Below are 21752 nucleotides of genomic sequence, written 5' to 3'. Positions count from 1 at the left end.
GTTTGAGGATGCTGGGCCATAACAGGGGAAGCTCCAGCCCAAGTCAATGAGAAAGTCATGTGCTTTAAACTGCAAGACTGTTTTGATAACGCCATTCCCAGCTAATGCAATCGAGATGATCCAACTAACTTTTGTGGTAACAAAAGCCCCTCAGGTTCAGGCAAAGCTTTTGATGGGGCAGCAATAAAGTCCATGCCTCAGTTTTGAGCCGTTCCAGAGCCAACGAAGATCTACACATCTTAATGAGGAACGATTCGTTAAGTCACCGGCGCTCACACAGGAAGCCTTGCAGTGCGCGTTTCCCAAGCAAAAAATGGCTCAGCGTAGATCCTACCTCTAAGCTTCTCTTACCTACTTCCACTACTGAGATGCTGGATTCCAGGCTGGTTGTGGCTCTGGGCAGCCTGGTCTGGAGCTGGCAACCCTGCACATAGCAGGGGGGTTAAAACTAGATAATCACTGTGGTCCTTTTCAACCCAAGCCATTCTATGATGAACTTTGGCCAACCCATGCACATCTCAGACCAACCACTGACTTCAGAACACTATGTAACTTCTCCAGGAACGACCCTTCTCTTTGGTGCAGTAGCTTATTGAGGGTTCAGTTGTTAAGTAAATACAGATGTGATAGCCTATGCACTGAACCTGCCTATGGGCTGTAAAACCTCAGAGGTTTTTCCAGTGAAGACGGCAAAAATCCACTTGGTTACTCTGTGAGTCAGTCTGAAGAGGTCAGCCCCAGAGCCTGTGCAGCCTGTCCAAGCCATAGGATAACATCATTTCAGCTCACTTTGGTCCAGGTGCTAATGTTTGTGAACATCTCCTCATTTCAGCCTGCCATCCCACTGCTCTGCTCCCATGTGACAAACAGCTTCAAAAAAGTAATATCCCCGGGGCTATCTCTATTTGCAGCATGAGATCAACCCTGAGCAGCTAACCTGACACTCACAGAACAGCTTCCCTCCCCCAAATCAAGCAAAAAGAAGAGGGCATGTCATTCATCTTTGCAGGACAAAGCTGTTATCAGAGACTTGTTTGCTCATATTGCAGAAAAACTGCTTCTCCTTTCCCACAACACAACCCAGCAATAATTATCATCACATCTATGTGATAGGAAGATCCAATAATTAAAGAGGAGTTCTTAAAGCAATAGTGGCTGCAAAAAGTAGTTAGTTTTATAAAATGAGAGCTTCTACACAGACTTCACGCCTAATTGCCATTATCTGCATCTATTTGTGTCTGTTACCCAAACGCAGCTGCTACAGCACACTTGGTTAATGCATATCAACAAAACAGTGCACCAAAAATACCTCTACCCCCAATGAAAACCAACAAAACAAGGAGCACTTGATTAACAGGTGTTGCTTTTTCCCTGGTTGAAACTGAATTTCTGTGTAAACTGATGTTTTCAGAAGTGAAATCTCTTGTATGAAGTCTTTTGTTTTCAAACAGTCAGAAATTCAATGCCTCCTGGAAAAAAATACAGCAAAAAAGAACTGCAAAGATGAAAAATCAGAATTTGGGCTCCAGCTGAACAAAAGCAGGAAGCATTTACCTGGGGGATCCTATAAAGCTGTTGAGTCCCAGTGCTGTTTGGATTACAAAGCAATTCTACTGCTCTTCCCATAGGGACATTTACTATTGGGAGTTCGTTGGAAATGCAACACAGCTATGCAAGCTATGTTACTATAAGGATACAGACTGCACTACCATCTGCTGACTGCACTACCTTCTGCTGCCAGCAATGCTCATTCACATTCAGGAAGTTGGGAAGTTCTGTCCCTCCTACCATTTCTTTCTGCCTTTGGAGCACCATCTCTGCTCTTGTAAATCAATAAAACCGATGCAGCACTGAAACCAAGACTACCCATTTACCAAGGCAGATCATAAATTAGTTAATCTTCATCCTGGAAAACAAGGGAAAGGCGACCGATGTCATTTACCTGGACTTGAGCAAGGCCTTTGACATGGTCCCCCACCACATCCTTCTCTCCAAACTGGAGGGATGTGGATTTGATGGGTGGACCACTCAATGGATAAGAAACTGGTTGAAAGGCCGCAGACAGAGGGTGGTCATCAATGGCTCTATGTCCAGGTGGAGGCTGGTAACGAGCGGCGTCCCCCAGGGATCTGTCTTGGGACCGGTGCTCTTTAACATCTTTATCAATGACATTGATGACGGAATTGAGTGCACCCTCAGCAAGTTTGCTGACGACACCAAGCTGAGTGGTGTGGTTGACACAGTTGAAGGACGGGATGCCATTCAGAGGGACCTCGAGAGGCTAGAAAGGTGGGCCCGGGTGAACCTGATGAGGTTCAACACTGCAAAGTGCAGAGTTTTGCACTTGGGCCGGAGGAATCCCAGGCATCCCTACAGACTGGAAGGAGAGGTCCTTGAGAGCAGCCCTGTGGAGAAGGACCTGGGGGTCTTGGTAGACGAAAAACTTAACATGAGCCAGCAGTGTGCCCTTGCGGCTCGGAAGGCAAATGGGATCCTGGGCTCCATCAGAAGAGGGGTGGCCAGCAGGGACAGAGAGGTGATTGTTCCCCTCTACTCTGCTCTTGTGAGGCCCCATCTGGAATACTGCGTCCAGGTCTGGAGCCCCCAGTACAAGAAAGACAGGGAGCTGTTGGAGAGGGTCCAGAGGAGGGCCACAAAGATGATCAGGGGACTGGAGCACCTCCCCTATGAGGACAGGCTGAGGGAGCTGGGCTTGTTCAGCCTGGAGAAAAGAAGGCTGCGGGGTGACCTCATTGCAGCCTTTCAGTACATAAAGGGAGCCTACAAAGAGGAGGGGAATCAACTCTTTGAAAGGGTGAGTGACAGCAGGACAAGGGGAAATGGTTTTAAGCTGAGGGAAGGGAGATATAGGTTGGATGTCAGGGGGAAATTCTTTACGGAGAGAGTGGTGAGGTACTGGAACAGGCTGCCCAGGGAGGTTGTGGATGCCCCGTCTCTGGAGGTGTTCAAAGCCAGATTAGATGGGGCCCTGGGCAGTCTGGTCTAGCATTAGGTGGAATGGTGGTGGCCCTGCATGTGGCAGGGGGGTTGGAGATTCATGATCCTTGAGGTCCCTTCCAACCCTGGCAATTCTGTGATTCTGTGATTCTGTGATGTCTTACAGATGCCACAAACCATGCAATGAAAGATGAATCATACACAGATTCAGAACAGGAATCTACAAAGATACTCTCAGCAGTTAAGTATTATAATGCTTTGCTCACTTGAAGCAACCACCTCAGTTTATCTACCATCCCTCTTACCTCATGCACAGACTATTCAATTCTAAACACATACCAAGTTTTGGGCAAATGGTATTTATGTCAGACAGCCTGCTTTCAGCATCTTCCAGTTTATTAGCACTGCAAACCACCTTGTTCAGCAAGAATAAGGGAAATGCAGCTGTTCTAAGTCAAGACCACTGCAAGCTGCTGCTTCTGATCTGAAAAAGCTACTCCAAAACCACACACTGGGAGCTCAGAAGCATGTAATTAAAAACACCGTCTGCTTCCCCATCTCATTTCAGACCCAACCAAATGCATCTTTTGTCTGGGATGACTTACGAGCCCAATGCACTGCACTCTGCAAAGCCATCTGTCTGGGGGACCAGCTGCAAGGCACACAGTTAGCAGACCAGTGGACCAAGGGAAAAAAAAACAACAAGCAAACAGGGGCTGTTGGGTTGGTTCAGCTGCCACAATGCAGCAGCCATATGGCCACTCCACTCATCGCCAGGGAGTCAAACGCAGTGAGACAGATCAGGGAGCAGGAGAAGGGGCAGAAACTGGGGCACTGTGGCTAGTGAGGGTCATGGAGCAAGAAGGATGCAGCTGAATGCTGGAAAGGAGGGCACACTCATAACTTGGTAGGGCATCCTAACTTAAGGAGGAGAGATTGAGAGCAAGATTTAGCAACCCAGACAGTTAGGAATATTTTTCACCTTAGGCAAGACATTCAGTGTTGAGAACGGTCTTCGTTGTTGGGATTGTTCAGAATTTGCATCTTTGGCCTCTCCAATGTATTCCCTTTGACTTTATGCAAATAAAAATAATGCTAAGCGTTACATCTTCTGAGTCAGAAGCTTCAGGTAAGGTAGCTCGGCAAACAAGAACAAGCGCTTGCTTTTCTCAAGCCAGGGTAAGCTTTTACATATTTATATTCCAGCGGTGAAATGCTAATCTGAGTAATGCAGGCCACTAAAACTGTTACTCCTTACCTAGTCTGAGCTCGCCAAAGTTCCCACACCCAATCTTCTTGCCCACTCTGAAGTTGGGTCCCACCATAAGAACACCAGAAGATGCAGATGAGCTCGGCCGAGAGCCGTGACTGCTCCTCCCTGGCATCCCTTTTGTCGTCCGCTGCCTTTCATCCTTTTCCCTATTGGGATGGTCCATGATCTTAGTAAAGCACCTCTGCCAGCAAGCTGGCAGAAAGGGACGTGAGCGTGCACTCTTCTCCTTAGAACAGAAATATGTATATAATCCAAAAGTATCTCAGTCAGGATCCAAGAGTATCATGGAAATGCATGGAGTTCTTTTGGCACCGTATCCAGTTTCTTAATGCATCATTATGAAGTACCAACCAGTTGATTGTGATCTTGAGGACTCAAGGCAAGCTGCTTTTGGTTTCTCACCTGGGGAAAAGAAAAAAAGATACATAACATAAAAATTGTTATTTTAAAACAGCAAGCAGAAGTGCACAACGTGGCAAACCTCCAGCATCTTCTAGAGCTATTTAGCTCTTGAGAAAATTAACAGCTCCATAGGAACTTTATCGTTTCTTAACAATTTTTGATTAAAAACCCCCAACATCATGATAAGAAGTGCTGCCCATCCACTGCTTGCTATTGGAGTTAGCAGGACTGACACTACATATTTAAGTTATTTCCAGGTGGAAGCTGCACAGCAATCGTGTCTTATCTTTCAAGCCACTGGGAAGTGTAAAGTACAAAGCAAGAGAAATCAAACATTTGTAAAGTATCACACAAGCCAGACAAATATTAGAAAGCAGCAAAGGTGCCAAGAGAAAAATACCCTTAAGTGCTTAAAGCTACACGCATCTACCACACTAAAGAGTCAAATTCTACTTTATAACTCTTAAAGATAACCCCCAACATGTTTGCTGATTGAAATCAGCATATTTGAGAGATGACCAAAATGAGTAGATCAAGGCAAGGTTATTTAAAAAAAACCTACAAATCTGCCAAGAGCTGTCTGAGCATACAGTCCACTGTTGTAACATACCCATGGAAAGAAGAATTCTCTTCTGTGGTCAGATGAAACTTCCACCACTCAAAAGGGAAACCTTAAAGTCTCTGCAACACAGCACCAGCAGTGGTGGGCAACCCCAAATGCTCAGCAGGACGAGCAGAAGCAGCATGCTGGGGGGGTTGTAGCACAGTTCTTAAACAAGAAATTGGTACTACAATGAGCACACCTGGAAATATCCCCCACCTCACAGGACCTACACACATTGGTTGAGTTCCTTTATGAGACACTGGTGAAATGAAAGTTTTCCAGATATGATACCTGAATGACTTTGGAAACAAGGCCTGTGTCCTACTTCTGTGCACATGGTAAAGTTCCAGAGTTTGTATGGAGGCTGGGAAACACCGCCAAGGTCAGCAGAGACACTACATGAAAACAGCCAGCAAGAGTCATAGTGGAAGGACATCAGCAATAGAACACTGCCAGGTACACCCAATAATCCAACAGTATTTATGAGGGTTCAAAAGTTACTAAGGCAACAGGCTCAGTCCTCCTGCAGTAACACCTTGGTTGCTCTAGAAGTAATGTCTTCTATTTACTTCAGTAGAGTCACAGATTCATAGAATCGCCTGGGTTGAAAAGGGCCACAATGATCATCAGTTCCAACCCCCTGCTGTGTGCAGGTCACCAACCAGCAGCCCAGGCTGCCCAGAGCCACATCCAGCCTGGCCTTGCATGCCTGCAGGGATGGGGCATCCACAGCCTCCTTGGGCAACCTGTTCACGTGTGTAGTTCCAGGAACTACAGCAGATATAAAGAGCACAATAATACAGTTTTTCAGTCACAACCATTAGCTATGCATTTTTGGCAGCAGTGAATGAGAACCTGCATGCCCTACTTGTAAAAGCCCGCACCAGCGGAGGTGGCCCACTGTTTCACAGCTGCTATGACAGTATCATTACTAGGGAAATGCTGCCCACACAGTCCATTTTTTGTCATTCTGAACAGATGGAAGTCAGAATGCACCAAGTCCAGACTATAGAGTGGGTGTGGTAGGACAGTCCAGCCAAGATCAGGAATGCACTTCACAGTCTTTAAACTGGTATGGAGCATGGTGTCATCGTGTTGCAAGAGAAAGTTTGACTTTTCTGCTTCCTCCAGCAAGTCTGAGCCTTCAGCTCAGTCAGTACCACGACACTGCGATCAGAGTTGATACTTTGTCCAGATTGCAGGAAGTCCCGAAGGGTACCTCTTTTCCAAGAGACAGTGCATGGAGGAATTCAATTCCACCCTTTGCTCCATCTGCACTTCCATGTCAGACATCGTTCTGTCACAGTGCCCCTCTGCTGACACCTGTCACACAGCAACAACACGTAATGGAAAATGGTGGGAAGGCTCAGCCTCTACTGCCGTGCCACCAACATCAGCCTCTGACATCATGGGCCAACATCATCAAATTAGAGGCACGACTTTCAGAGCAGCCCTCATACATAAAAAGGCTATTTTTCAGAGAATTTAGCAGTGTTTTTCTTGGCTGTTTCATGAGATGAAGCCAACCCACCTACTTCCAAGCCCTCCAAAAATAAAAGACAGGAATTATTACCCATTCACAGACTAGCAGCATGGAACAAAAGCATTAACTCCTTTGAAATATGAGTACGCTCTCCCTAACTTTCCATTGTGGTATGCATTTGTTTCTTGAAACTCTTGTTTTGATCTGAGGCATCTGTACACAAGGCAGAAGTCACTCACGAGAGATGCAGAGCACAGGAGCAGCAAGCTAACAGTTGGAAATCCCAGCTTCTGAACACTGAACTAATCTTGAGCACAACCCCAACCTTCTCTGTTGCCATTAGCAGTTCTACAGGATGGCAGAGGGCACAGCTCTCAAGGGTGTGAGCTCCCTCCCTAGATCAGAAAAGTTCCTGCAAAAGAGCAAAGATTAAATAAGGTTGACATGCAACTTTAACAACATTTTGTAATTATTACACATTGTTTTTGTCCTTGTGTCCCTGGGGGGCTCCTATACCAGACAAGAGGTTTGCAGGACCTTTAGGAAGACAAGTCTTCCTAAGATGCTGGTCCCTCCACAATGTATTTGAAAACCTCCAAGATTGAAGAGGAGCTAGTAAGAGCAAATATCCATCCACACAGATCTGCTTCATGCAGGATGAGTCTCACAAATACACCCATCTTTAATTGTGATTTTGCTAACACTAAGAACCTTGTTCAGGTTGCACAGGTTACAACCCACAGGACACTGTAGCTAGCCATGACTCAGCAGCCTCTTTGGTAGAGTGAAAACAGGATGAACTTTCACCATCTCTTTGCTCAAAAGTGCACTGCTGCAGAAAACACCAAACAGCATGCTTGCAGCAAGCACTGCAGGTCTGAAAACCATCAAGTCATCCAAGAACAGTGGCAGCGTGGCCATTCTACACCTAGCAGCACCTAGGAGGACCCCATGAGATATCAAGCATGGTTCAAAAGCCCATCACTATCAGGCACCACTGGATCATTAAGAGAGAAGAGCTGGAAATGTTCACCTACAAGAAATGCAATGCTCAGCATTACCAGGCCTTACCTTTACCTCCAATTCATGTAATTCAAGCTTTAATACTTAAAACCAAACCAGAGGCAAGCAGAATGAGACACTTCTTCATCACATATCCCCAACACTTTCAAGCAGCAGCGTTTATTTTGACGACGTGAGTTATCACCATTTCTCAAATCCGCCTGCGTAGGTATGAGGAGTTTTATTTGCTTTGTGACTTCAGCTTGCAAAAGCAAGGACGGCGCTCTATCAGATATCAGCAGAGCGCAGCAATCAGACCCCACCCCAAGGTGTCCTGGGAAAAGACTCGCTCCAAAAAGCAACCCACAAAGCAATGGATGGTCATTGAAACTCAGGAAGTTTACTTGTGAACAGAACTCAAATGTGCGAGGATGAAGGTGTGCTTTGAAGGCTAAACCAGTGATCAGAAAGATGAGTAAAACAGAAATCCCATGAATGAAAAGAGGAAAATGCAGTGGATGCTGTCAAACTCAGAAAGCAGTGCTCTCCCTGCAGGCAGAACCATAACACTCATTGAGGCTAGAAAATGCATGGTCAGCAGCTGCAGATTTCACAAAAGGGTATCAAAAAGAAGTATCCAAGCAAGAGCTATGTCCCTTCCCATTTTACAGCTAGAAAACAAACAAAACCAATGCCTGGCATTTGTGAGACATGAAAGGCAGCATGGATTTGTAGACTGGGGAGATATTACTAAGAAGTTGGGTAAAAGACTTGGAAAGGAACAGGCAAAATCCGCAGGATGGGAGCAGGTTACAGTGAAGAAAAGAGAAATTTTGGTAATATCACAAGTCAATCTTCTTTAAAGACTTCCACATTCAGCTAAGGGTTACATAGCCAGTAAAAAGAGTACAGAGTCAGAATAGGCTTGACTGTGGCAAACATCAGATGGCCTGGGCTGCCCAAGAACACATTCCAGGTCATCATGTTTTGCTGCTGGATACCAGAAAGCATTTAAGCTTTATTCTGCCCTCTGCAGCACAGAGCATGACCAACTGCCTACCCACAGAGCTCTGCATCCCGATTCTGGGGCAGCTCTGCAGCAAAACCTGATGCCTTGGCACAGATCTTTTCCAAGTGCTTGGCTACCTGCTGGCAAAAATAGCAACACTGCAAAACAGCATTTCACCAGTAAAGTGGAACTGAAAGCCGCCAAAAGGCAAAGAGACACAGCTCACCACATCTCAAACACCTGATAATTGAGTTGGCTTCCACCTCCATCCGCTGCTCGGTCACTGCTCTGGGACACAGAGCTGTGGTTCCTGTAAGGGCCGCTCTGTGAGCCTCCCTGCCTTGCATCATGGCCTTCCCTTCTTGCAGACTGAAGCCTGGACTCATTCAAGTTCTGCACGCAAGTTTTCAGATCCGACCAGAGGAACGTGCTGCTGTGTTTGAAGCTCACACGGACCTGCTGGCTGCCCCTCAGGTAGTTCTGCTCCTCTCAGGCAGATGAAGCACACACAGTCCCACTATGCACTTCCTGGCTTGTGAAATAAGATTTTAACCATTACAAGCTCCTATGCCCCCATTTTCCCCCACTCAATTGTATAAGGTCTCCCCCAAGGGGAAGGATGGAAAGGTCATGGCTGGCAGGCTGCAAACACCAAACATCCTCTTTCTCAGCCCAAAGCTTCCTGCAAACAGGAATCCAGAGCCAGTGAATAAGAAAAGGGGCTGATAACCTCTTTATTATGGCTCACCTGAACCCAGCTGTCAGTACACCCAACCGCACAGAGATCTTTCACTACTGCTACTACATACTAAAAGCAGCTGTTGTAAATCTGGCCTCAAACATGGCTTTTGAGGACTAGCAAAGTAAAAGCACTTGGTTTTGGAGGAGTAGCAAAAGAATGAAGGCTAGACAGTCATCTGAAGTCGGCAGCATTAAAATTTAAAGACTACTCGGAACACCAGGACGATTTCCTGCCACAATTCAAACTTTTTCATAATGATTTTCCTTCCTACCTTTCCACCCACTCAGCAAGATTGCTCCTGAAAGTTACTTGCATTTAAACAAATGCTGCATGAACACATTTGCCTAATGGTGACTCAGTTCAATTCCAGTATTCATTTCACTACAATGTACTCAGAGACAAGGGAACAGTTATTTAATAAAAGATACAGGGTTGAGAGGAAATTACTTAAAGCACAGTTAGCTAAATAAAGAAGCCAGCTTAGTATCCTACACACTTCTAAGTGCTTAGGACTTGAAATCTCAATCACTGCACCAATAAAACCATGGGGTTAGAGCTACAAACCAGCTTCTAGCTGACGTTGAAGGCTGCCATTCACACTCAGATCAGTCCCAGCACAAAGAAGGACTTATTGCTCACTGAGCACATCACAACCCTGCTTCGGTCCAGAGACATTGCTGATAGCAATCCTGTTTCCACAATGAAGCTCTTAAGTTTAAAAGCAGCAGCAGCAGCAATGAACAGTGCAGAAAAGACGCTGTGCAAACAAGTCAGAGCAGTCTTTACTTCCGCCATCCGAAGGCGCAACTTGCTTGCCACACATTGAAAATTTCCCTGACCTACTTCTGGAACTCTGGAGACTTCTTCAAGATAAGAACGAGAGCTGTTGATCTGCTTTGTGGCACAAATTCAGAAAGTATCTGCCCAAACTGACTCTGCAAGTGGATTCGCCTTTTCTCAAACTGAACCAAGCAGGCTTGACACAGATTTTGGGCATTTCTGATTGGCAAGGGATACAAAAATGCACTAGTCTGCAAACACTTGCTAGGTTGGTAATCTGTTCACCAAGTGGAAGCAGTTCACTCTGACCCTTCTTCCTCTCATTAAGCCCAGATTCTGAAGAAAGCTCCATATTCTGTTGGAATTCCTGTTTTCATGCAGAGTAGGACGAGATCAGCCATCCCATTTCTCAAAGCAACACCACAACTCTTGCTTCAGGACAAGCCACATGCGCTTTCTTGTTGCATTTTCCAACATCCACCCTATGCACACATGCAGTACTTTTGGTAAATCTTCTGATCTGAAGAATGTTTTCCAGACAAGATCTACTTTTCCTACATGACTTCAAAGACTAAAATCCTCCAGGGCCCTCAACTGACACATTATAAACAGATGGATATATGAGGTCACCAGCTTCCAGGCTCATACTGTGCAAAACCTAGAGCCTTCAGCAACTGGCCCAAGAATAACTTCTTTTTCCAAAGCCACCTTATCACTCACTTAGAATCATAGAATTGCTCGTGTTGGAAGGGACCCTGAAGATCCAGCTCCACAGCCATGGGCACAGCTGAACTACTCTATTTCTGGTAGAGTCTCTGTGCTACTGACAAGGGGGAAAAAACAATAATTAAAAAAAAAAAGATGGTAATTTGCCCATTCCTAAGGGTAAAATTAACAGATGACTTAATATCCCACATTGGCTTGACTAAAGGACGATACTGCTGTGGTACTTGGCTGCTGGCACAAGCAAGTAGGAAAGAAAGGTGCAGAAGGTGAGCTACAGAATCACAGCATCACTGAATGGCTTGGGTTGGAAGGAACTTCAAGGATCACATAGTTCCAACCCCCCTGCTGCAGGCAGGGCTGCCAGCCACTAGATCAAATACTAGATCAGGCTGCCCGTGCCCATCCACTCTGGCCTTAATGCTCAGTCTTCATTCCTGACAGTCATGAAAAATATGCCCTCTTTTTTGTTCATCTGCTTCCTCCCCTCCAGAGCTTTCTGGTTTTCCTACACCTGCTAGAAGATACTGATTCCCTCAGATTCCCTCAGCAAGGTTCCTACCATGGGAATGCATTTCAAGTACCCAGCTGCATCCAAACTCCCATCACAGAAGAAATCAGCATTCCCAAACAGCATTAGAGTAACCTGGTTTAGCATCATCAACACTGTGAAAAACAATAGAAAAAGTGGAAAAGGTAGGTAAAAATTCTCAGCTGCAGTTTAAAGCTGGTAGCAGCATCAAAGCTGGTAAGTGCACATGGTGTCCCATGTCCCACACTTGGGAAGTTCTATCCAAGCTGGAAGGTTGCAGATGCCTTTTAAACAGCACAAGTCACTTCTGTTCAGTCATTTGGCCAAATGACTTCATGCTCAGCTTATGCAGTTTTGTTCAGAACTTCACAAACCAGAAAAAAAGATGAGGTGTATAAATAGTATTTAAGTCTAAATTGTTGGGAAAGGATAAGAACAGATAACTGCAGATCACTATCTCCAATTCCTTACTCTCGAATGCACAGGACTGTCAATCTGACACACTACAGTTCCAGTCTTCACAAAGGGATGAACACAAATGAACTCTCAACACCTGAGAAGTGAACTCACTTGAAGTCTTATCCATGAAGTTTTCTCCTTGAAGATCCTTGCTAAAAAATATTGATCACATCATCCTCAAACAAATATACTGGCAAGTTATTTGTTGTAAGCAAGACTTGGGCTGGTCGTTGATTATTTCACCACGAGTAGCCCTGGCATCCCCACATTCAGTCAGTCCAAACTTTGTTCTCAGAAGCTTTTATATGCCATTATAAGCCTTCAACATGAAAGGCAGGAATGTTATGCTGGAAAAAGAAGTAATTTAGTTATTCTACATGCAGAGTCTTGAAACAAGAAATAGACCATTTTCAGAGAAGTGATTTGTGTGATGCAAGCTGGGTACATCAGCTCCCCTTCCCCACTCAAGCTGAAGCTATGCAGCATCCACGCATGCACATTCATACATAAGTGCTACAAACCAGGATCTGCCAGAAAGTGAGTTAATGCACTTCGTCAAGAGTTGCACAATGCTACAACTGTTGAATTATTAAAAATCAAGAAAAAAAATCCTCATACGAAACTTGAGGCTCATTTAGTTGTTACTTCAGCTCAGAAGAGGGAGAAAAGAGCAAAGACGAGCCCCCAGCTACCTTCTGAGGCTGGCTGCAGGAATCAGACATGCAGCCCTCTGCACAAAGGCCTGACAGACTGCCAGATCCCTGCTTGTAAGCAACAAGCACCTCTGAACAGTGCAGGTGTTCAGCCCACACACAGCTGCACGCTGCAGCCCTACCAGGAATCCTGCACACACACACTGCTTCAGAGAGCTGCACCTTGAGATTACTTGAGTAGCTTGCCCCAGCCTTTGTACGGCTCTCAAAGGCCAGCAAAACGTCTGAGATACTGCGCACTTGCAAAAACAGATCGGGCAAGACGAGGTTCCAGGAAACAGATAATTATGAGGATGCTATAGAGGAAATGAGAAAAAAATTGGCGGTGGTGAAAGGTCTACAGCAGAGCCAGGGCAGATGAGAACTCAGCAGACGTTCTCTCCTCTGATATCTAAGAACCACGTATACCCCTGTTTTTTTTCCAGGTTATCTAAGAGCAAAATGAAAGCTCCAGGTACATCTACACCACTTGCCTCCCTTCAGGTAACAGTTTTGAAGAAAGGGTCAAGCCTACCAAGGCCACTTCTAGACATTCACTTGCATCTTCAAGAAATAGCTCACATCAGGCAAATTTAGGTGCTCTGATGGTGAATAGCAGCTGATGGGCATAACTGTGTAATTCACACTTAGTGATACACCAGCAAGGAGCAAAGTCCTTGATGAGACCACTCAGCAGCTTCAGCTCTGGAGCAAGCTGGGATCAGACTGACAGCAGAACTTAACACAGATGCACCTTGATAGCCTGTGACTGTTTCATCTGCCTGGCAAGGATAAGCAGCCTGGAGGATGAATTGCAGACATGCTGGGGAAGCTTGAGAAGACTGGTGATTTGGCAGCTACATGAAAAAAACAAAAACAGCCCTCCTTTGCACAATCCAAACCATTAAATGCTTTTTTTCTGCTCCCAGAGAAAAAAATGGAAGTGTTAAGCTCAAAGCCAACAGAGTTTTCATGGGAAGTGCCTCTTAGCAGAAGGAAAGTCCTCATGAACTTGAACAGGGAGGATCATAGAAAAGCAACAATCCCTTAATAGCGAGGGGCAAGTAGGAGTCATGCTAACTAAACACAACTCGAGCTGAAAGACAGCCCTGACTAATTCAAAGAGTGCTGAGAAGCTCATTCTGACCTGTCTGTGCGCCAGAATTAAGCGCTCATCAGGTACACGCATCTTCTCTAGAAGAACAAATTCAAACACCACTCAGTATATGGACTAGATTTGGACTAGAAATGGACTATTATTTGGACTAGATGATCTTGCAGGTCGTTTCCAACCTTGTGATTCTATAAGCATTATTAAATAGTGAAGAGGTGGAATACAGCTATAGGCTATTTCCACACATAAGAGAAAGGTCTCCCACCTCCAGAGGTCTAGAAGCTAGTTGCCTTTCCTCTGACCCACCAAAATTCACAGTGCCTCAAAAAGATGAGTACAAATGAGCAGAACAGTCTTCTCTTGGTCGCCTTGAATTAGAAAGATACAAACCTCTGCTCACATCTCTCAAAAAGAGTTTCAGATGCTGCTAGTCAGACTGAGGATCTTAGCCTCTGCAATCAAGCAAAGCAGAGACCTGGGAAAATGCTTGCCAGCAGTCTGAAGCAGCATCGTCCCCCAATTGTATCCATCAGTACATGAATAGTACTACGTCCAGAACACAGCTGCAAACATCAGCAGGCTTCCAGCTGGGGAAAGCATCCATGATATCACACCTGGTAGCTCCACAGATATGGGCAGCCAGTCTGGAATTGAAACCTAAATATATATGGGTGTAACGGTGCACCATCCCAAAAGCAGCACTCTCAGCAATGATCTGGATGAGGATCTCTCCACCACGACACAAAGCAGCAGAACCTTCCAGAAGAAATCACCTCCATGCACAAGGCATGAAATTAGCAAGGTGCATCAAAAGGAGGCCCTTTCAGAGGAAACTTCATGCTAATATCCAACAGTGTGATGATTTAGGTACTGAGATAACACACACCAATAAGCCAGGCAGATTAATCCCTGCCTAGATGTGCTCTACAAGGATGAATATCAGAAATCAGTCCAAATAAACATGGCTGTAAGAGGGACCGTGTGCCTTCATTGCTGCTGTGGGCACTGTTTGGCCAAGGACTGTCAAAGCTGCTCCTCAGCACCATGCAGCCCGTGTGCTCAGGGGACACTGCCTGCCTGTTACCTGAAATGCCTCATAAGAGCTGGTAACAGAAAGGCAGCAACACAGGGAAGGAAGGGATACTTAGCTCTTAAGAAATGCAAGAGTGATGCCAATAGGGGACACAAATAGTGTAGTAAAAGGGAACATAAGATAACTCAATATTGAGTGATTTAGCACGGATCACCTTTTCATTTTCAAGCACAAACTCCACCTCTCCTCCCTTGCAGGCACTGCTTTTTCCAGCAGTCGCAGGGCTGTGCTGCTGCTTGTATCATTAGATCAGGCATCTGGCAGGAACCCAACCAGCATTTTCTACATATCTGGTTTGCAGCTAAGCTGCTTTTCAAGAAGGAAACCACGTACCTGAGAGCAGGCAGAGGGAAAGCTCCTTTGGCCCGTAGCACACTGCTGGAGGCAAACAGGGGACAAGCTCCATGTGCAGGTTGGAGAGCACCAGGCAGCTTGGGAGGAAAAGAAGCAGTGCTCCCAGTTATGAAACTGCTCACTTTGAGCTGAGGAATGTGTTGCAAGAGTATAAGCAAACAGATCTGAGAGCTGCATTCAGGCAGAGACAGCAGCTCCTGCACCTCATCCTCCCGTACTCCTTCCCTCCATCTTTGTAGGGTCACATGCAGCTCACTTTGGTCAAAAAGAGATTTTGTAGAACAAAGCAAGCAAGCAAAACTGTTGAGTAAAAGCATCTGTGGTGCCTTGCAAGCCCTAGGAACAGTTTGTAAGACAGAGCTCCATACAGAAGGCACTGTTGCAGCAGGCTTCAGGCTCCAAATCTAACAATTTGTCCTCCTTTCTCATTCTGGAATTAAAATAACTCCATGAAGTCTTTACTGCAGCTGTGCTACAGTCTCAGAACAAACTCTCAAAAAACCCAAGCACACCCATCCAACAGGGCAGCACCCTTGTGGCCCATCAAAAATAACCTCCTCCTTTCTCACTGAAATTTGACTTCCTTTTTTTCCAGGCTCCCAACTGTGTATGCTTATGAAGCAGTTTAGCTGTCAGAAGAGATTGATTTTGATAGTCTATGCGATTGAGAAGTTGCCAAGAACGACATGCAGACAAAGCAAAATACCTGCTGGAGACGTGCAGCCCCTTGCAGGGGGGCTGAGAGATGCCTGGCAGCTCTGTGACAGCTCTGAGGAACAGCCCAGCCTCCTGTTTCACACAAAGCAAAGGTCGCTCCTGCAGCATGGCTCTGAGCTGCCTCCTCCCAGTGCAAGGTACAGGCTTGGTTACTGGTTTCCTTCTGTGTCTGCCAGTGATGAGATGGGCTGCACCTACATGAGCACTGTAACACCCTGCACTTCCTCAGCAGAGCAATCAGACTCAAGATACACAGTCAGGCTGGTGCATATGTTCCCAGAGTAATGTCAGTACCTTGTTATTTCTCAGGAGGGCTAGGAAGCAGTCAGGATCATAGGGAACACCTGCTGACGGGGCGTAGAAAGCTTTCAGGTCCTGGAAGGGGTGCTTTGGCTCTTGAGGATGCATCAGCAATCCCCATACCACACCTGACACTCTTCTACCTGTGCCACTTCTCCAGGATATCACTCACAGATGTCTGTGTGCTGTGTGGGGCCAGGTAACACTGGGTAGGCACACTGCAGGCTGGCAGGCCTGCTGTCAAGCTGGTCATGCAGTGTCTGGGTGGCATGGAGAAAGCACAGCGTAGCAGCAAGTAATCTCCAGTTTCTCACAAAAAGCCTTGGGATAAGCTTTGCAGGTTGTTTTTTCTTTTGGCTGTACCCATCTGGCTGACACTGTTTGCATTCACACACTATCAAGCTCCTTGAGTTTCCTCCTTTTCTTAAGTACACAGTAATTGGATGAATTTAGATTTGCAGAGGAGCAGCCCAGCTATGAGACACACTACCTTCCTGAACGTGGGTTCGTAAAGAAGAATTGCCAGATATCACACTGCCCTGCTGCTGATAAAAGGGGAGGTGTCCATTGGAAGTTAATTTCCAGGAGATCACAGAATCACAGAATCACTAAGGTTGGAAAAGACCTATAAGATCATCCAGTCCAACCATCCACCTATCACCAATGGTTCTTGCTAAACCATATCCCTCAACACAACATCCAAACGTTCCTTGAACACCTCCAGGTTCGGTGACTCCACCACCACCCTGGGCAGCCCATTCCAGTGCCTGACCACCCTTTCAGAGAAGCAGTATTTCCTAATATCCAGCCTGAATCTTCCCTGGCGCAGCTTGAAACCATTCCCTCTAGTCCTATCACCAGTTACACGAGAGAAGAGGCTGACCCCCAGCTCACTACAACCTCCCTTCAGGTAGTTATAGAGAGCAATAAGGGCTCCCCTGAGCCTCCTCTTCTCCAGACTGAACAATCCCAGCTCCCTCAGCCACTCCTCATAAGGCCTGTGCTCCAGACCCCTCACCAGCTTTATTGCCCTTCTTTGAACACGCTGCAGGGCCTCAATGTCTTCCTTAAAGTGAGGGGCCCAGAACTGGACACAGTACTCGAGGTGCGGCCTCACCAGAGCTAGATGCAGCACAAGCTGTTAAGAGTGGGCAAAGACAGCTGGCACAACCCCTGCACAGTGAGGCAAAGCATCCCTGCCATGCACACATCCATGGTGAGAGGCACAGGGAGGGAATGGCACTGCTACCCACACCCCAGCACCATGCAATGCTTGTTTCCAGGATCAATAAACAGTTTTAACAGCACAAGAAACCTCATCTACTTTAACACATAGGCCTAAGTGGTTAAGCTACTCCTACCAGGAGTTACAGTCCCTGGGGCCAGAGGGGTATCACCACAGAGGTTATGGGATGTGGCAAACAAGCCTTACTGCTGGGTACCTCCCGTTCTCTCTGTCCCAAAGGAGCACTCCCACGTGTTGCATCAGAACTGACAGGACTGGATGCCCACCTACAGCACGCTCGGTTTCGAGCAACGACTATGAGCAGCAGGAACAAGCAACACTGATACAAGCTTTCAGATCTTCAGGCATTTGATGTAGCAACATCAGCTTAAAGAAACAGCATGCAGGTGGGCAGGGGGCAGGAGCAGAAGAGATTTCTCAGTTTTGGAGAGGTGATTTACAAGCCATCTTCTAGTTCATTTCTTTCCCTGATGCTAAGGACTTTGCACAGCTTGCAGTCTGGCTCCTCTGTCTGCTGTAAACCTGACACATGCCCATGTAAAGCAAATATTATGTTACAACAAACAAATCTTCTATCCGCTTATGGTCCGGCAATCCGTTCAGAAGGAAAGGCAAAGCACATACCTATAAATACCAACTAGCGTGAATAAGAGCAAAGTCAAGGCTTGCTGTCAGCAGAAGGAAACATTTTGCTAAAGCAATTAGATTTATGTGTTGGCCTCAGATGTGTCAGTATTCCTGTTTTGCAAGCTTCTGAACCCATTCATGCATTGACATCTTTGTTAAATGGGATTGAAAAATCCTTCAATCTCTGCAGCTGTTCTGACAAAGCCAAGATGCTCCCTCACCCAAGGAAATAACAAAGCATGAGCCCAATTATGTGGTGAAACACAAAGGAGAGGAGTTGTCCGCAGCCACATAAAAGCTTCACAACTCAGGCCTTAGCAGATACTGCGTTATCCAAGGACTGACAGCACACTTCCTAAGCTGCTGTTTCCAGTCATTCAGTCCCTCTGTTAGGGGATCAGCATGCGTAGGGCATGGGAGTAAGCTGCTGATGGATGTTCCCTGCCCTATTCATCTGGGAAGTCCCAAGGTGAAAGCCAGGGGAATAAGCCACGTATTTTAGGGCAAGAGGCCAACAAACAACACAATTTGAAGACTGAGACTGCGTGAACAGAATGTTTGAGCAGCCAACTCCAGAGCCATTCCTTAGGACCAGGATTGCCAAGGAATGAGCGAACAGGGCTGGATCTTCAAGGAAAGCTGAGTATTTTGATGGTCAGATTGAAGCAGTACAGTCTTGTGCTAAGAAAGGTTGTACAATACTTTGATATTCAAACTGGATTACAAGGAAATTTCAAGCACAGGAAGAAGAGCTCCATGATTCTGTATTTCCCATCCTGGGATGGCTTAAAAAATTAGTAACACTGTCAAGAGAAACCTAAAGATTTCCCAAGAACCGAAACAAGTCCCTTTGATTAGATTAAGGCATGAGTTTGATATAAAGAGATGCAACCCTACGGCTTCCCCTGGATTAGAGATGCAGCGAAAACAAAGCCAACGCCCAAAGTAATAAACAACACACAGGAACAACAAGCAGAAATCACCTATTTCTGATGTACCCGGAAAAAATATGAAGCACACCTGAACTTCAGACTGACTTTTAAACTGGAAACTAGAGTAGATGAGCACATTCCCCTTGCCATGTCACCCACCGATAGCATTAGCCTCAAGGAATTCCTGCCAGCTTGATATTTTGCTGCTCCAAGTTCCAGAATAGCCTTGTGATAACCTGCAGCTTTCCATGCTGCGATGGATAAGAAAGCAAAAAGGCTCTTGAAAGCTTTCTATTCTGCCCTTTCAAACTTCACTCTTAAGTCTAGATGAGTGTACATTTTAGAATTAAGAAGAGAAGCAAAACGTGTGCCTGTGGAGATTTGTAACCACAGAACACACATCCTGACAAGCATGTGTTGCTTTGCCTTTGACTAGTTGCAGATAGAAGCTTTCTTCACACGGACCTTCAGCATTCATTTCACAAGCATCAATCTCATGGAGCACAGACAACACCTTATTCCACCTTATTTTACTATCATAGACTAAGATAGACTTATCTTCCCTTCCCAAAGTGAAGAGCAGTGAAGTGACTCTTTAGGCTGCCAAAAAAAAAAAAAAAAAAAAAGGAAAAATAGCAAAGTTGGGAACATTAAGCTACTTAATGCTTGTGAGCAACTCCTAAGGCCATCACTCCAAGTGTTTCAATATCTGGAGGCCAAAGTCTTCCAAAGGGAGCCCAAGGCTTTCTTGGACAAACTGATGGAGCTATGAATAACAAGAGCATGTAAGGCTAAAACAAGAAGTGGTTTGTTTTTTTACCCTTGTTTCATGCAGACCTACTACCTAGCCAACAAGAAAAGTCAAAAGTGCTTGGGCTATCAAGGGTCTCTGTCCTCTGAATGGCACAAAGCTCTCATCCAAACTCTTTCCCACCACCAAACCTTCAGGGAAATAAGCGGTTGAGCCTCTAAGGCTGAAAAGCTTGCCTCCCACAACCACAGATCGCCGTAATACAAAGCATCATCTTTAAACTGTATTTCCAAGATGAATTACTTCATTACAGTGTCTGCTCCATTGCACGCAAACACTATAACTTTGAGAAAGCTAAACAAACAAGTCCAATTCTTCAGCTTGCAAAGCATTTCTTCCGCATGGGAAGAAGTAAAACTACAGCATATTTCTGAGGAGAAGGGCAGCATCTCCTGATAGTATCTGAACGACATGCCCAATATTTGGCTGTACATCACTCACGTGTCAGAAGTCAACTTCTGTGCTTTGAATCCTGGAAATAATTTCATATTCAGCTAGAAATATTGCTGTGAATCACTCACTGTGTATGATAGAAAAGAAAAATCAAGTCATTGCCAGCAATCAGAGCATGAGAAAACAGACCAAGGTCCGCCTGGTGCCACCTTAGATGGACAGCAGCATATCTGACCAAGGCTGCAGGAGCATGGAAAAACAGTAATACTCTATCGGAGCTAAAGACTTGAAGACTGTTGCATGACCCAAAGCAACAGTATTACAGCATGGTTCGACTTATTCTCTCCCCTTGAGTAAACCTGTCCCACTTCTTTCTGGATTTATGTAGCTTTTTGGGACCTGCAGCTCTCAGTGTCTCTAGAGCTCAGTGCTCTACAGCTTAGGTCAAGCAAGATATCTATCACTTTTCCTCTATCCCAAAGCAGAGAAAGCCTACCCACATATATTCAAATCCTTTCAGGAATGGATCATTACCTGACTGTGCCTAAAGAGCCCCTGTTCAGATGTCAAACACCACAAGCTACTGAAGCTTCCCAACCTGCACTTGTAACAGTGATGAACTACACGGCTGTAAGCTTCTGCTGCTGCTGGATGAAAAGCAGGCAACAGCAACTGCGTTTACCTTTAGAAACTGCCTACCATTTCTAGGAAGAAAGTAGGATAGTCCCTATCTGTCTCATCCTTGCAGCTCTTCCACAGCACACATGTTCAGATGCAGCATCTCTGCTGCACCTGTTGTCCTCACAACTCAGGACCTTTGTGCCAAAGGGTGCCAGTCCTAGGAGCAGCTAGCAAATCCATGCTCTTTAGTGGGGCTGTTCACCACTGACTGCAAGGACCTGACTTGACTGCTGCAGGGGTTCCTCTGGTTTATCTCAAAATGGTACCAAATATAGGTGACATGATGCCCGCATCTCTTCTGACTGCCCTTACACTCTTGTATGTTGAGAAAGCAACAGAATTACAATTTTACATCCTCTGAAGGGAATCATTTCCTGGATTACTGTGGTGGCTGCAAGTTAATGCTAGGTTTTGGGTTGTTTTTAGGAAAAGATCAGTTACTGCATGACAATTTTTTTAATTCAAGTGTTTGTAAGAAAGCAGCTTATACCTAATCCATCTGGTGAGCAGATACATATTGTATCAGTTAATTAGCTTCACTTTTCCTGGTGGTTTTTCCCCCTCCCCAACATAAGCAAAATCAGCAAGACCAAGTATCCCTGCACCGTCTGAAAACAGCTTTCACAGATCTATTTATGCCAGCACAACTACAGAGTTTGGGTGCGAGTCAAAGCTCCATATGCACTGTTTCTGGTTTTGTTCTTATAGTAGCTCAGAAACACGGTGACATGTTTAATATTCAGCAAGCTGCGAGTGCTGAGGCACAGTGAGAAGGTTCAAGGTGATGAGAAAAACTTCTGAAGCCTTCCAAGTGAAATAATTAAG

At 45.6% G+C, this 21752-nt stretch overlaps 1 protein-coding gene across 10 annotated transcripts in view; it reads right to left on the bottom strand.

The window, feature by feature from the left end:
- CSNK1G1 (casein kinase 1 gamma 1) overlaps positions 1–21752 on the bottom strand; it is an 87960-nt gene that overhangs the window by 41421 nt on the left and 24787 nt on the right. For 6 of the 10 annotated variants that reach the window (XM_031616188.2, XM_031616190.2, XM_031616192.2 and 3 more), the window contains one exon: positions 4217–4633. In XM_031616188.2, the coding sequence (XP_031472048.1) occupies positions 4217–4394 (178 nt within the window). In that variant the 5' untranslated portion in view covers positions 4395–4633. Of the gene's footprint in view, positions 1–4216; positions 4634–5528; positions 5679–6959; positions 7133–15199; positions 15298–21752 lie in introns of those variants that run through there. The other 4 variants (XM_090148583.1, XM_090148582.1, XM_031616194.2 and 1 more) reach the window with 4 other exon arrangements.

Source organism: Phasianus colchicus, chromosome 12 (assembly GCF_987193195.1).
Source record: "Phasianus colchicus chromosome 12, bPhaCol1.hap1.1, whole genome shotgun sequence".
In the NCBI taxonomy this organism is placed as follows: Eukaryota; Metazoa; Chordata; class Aves; order Galliformes; family Phasianidae; genus Phasianus; species Phasianus colchicus.
Note: the sequence above shows the minus strand (reverse complement) of the source record. Positions and strands in the feature narration are given on the sequence as shown.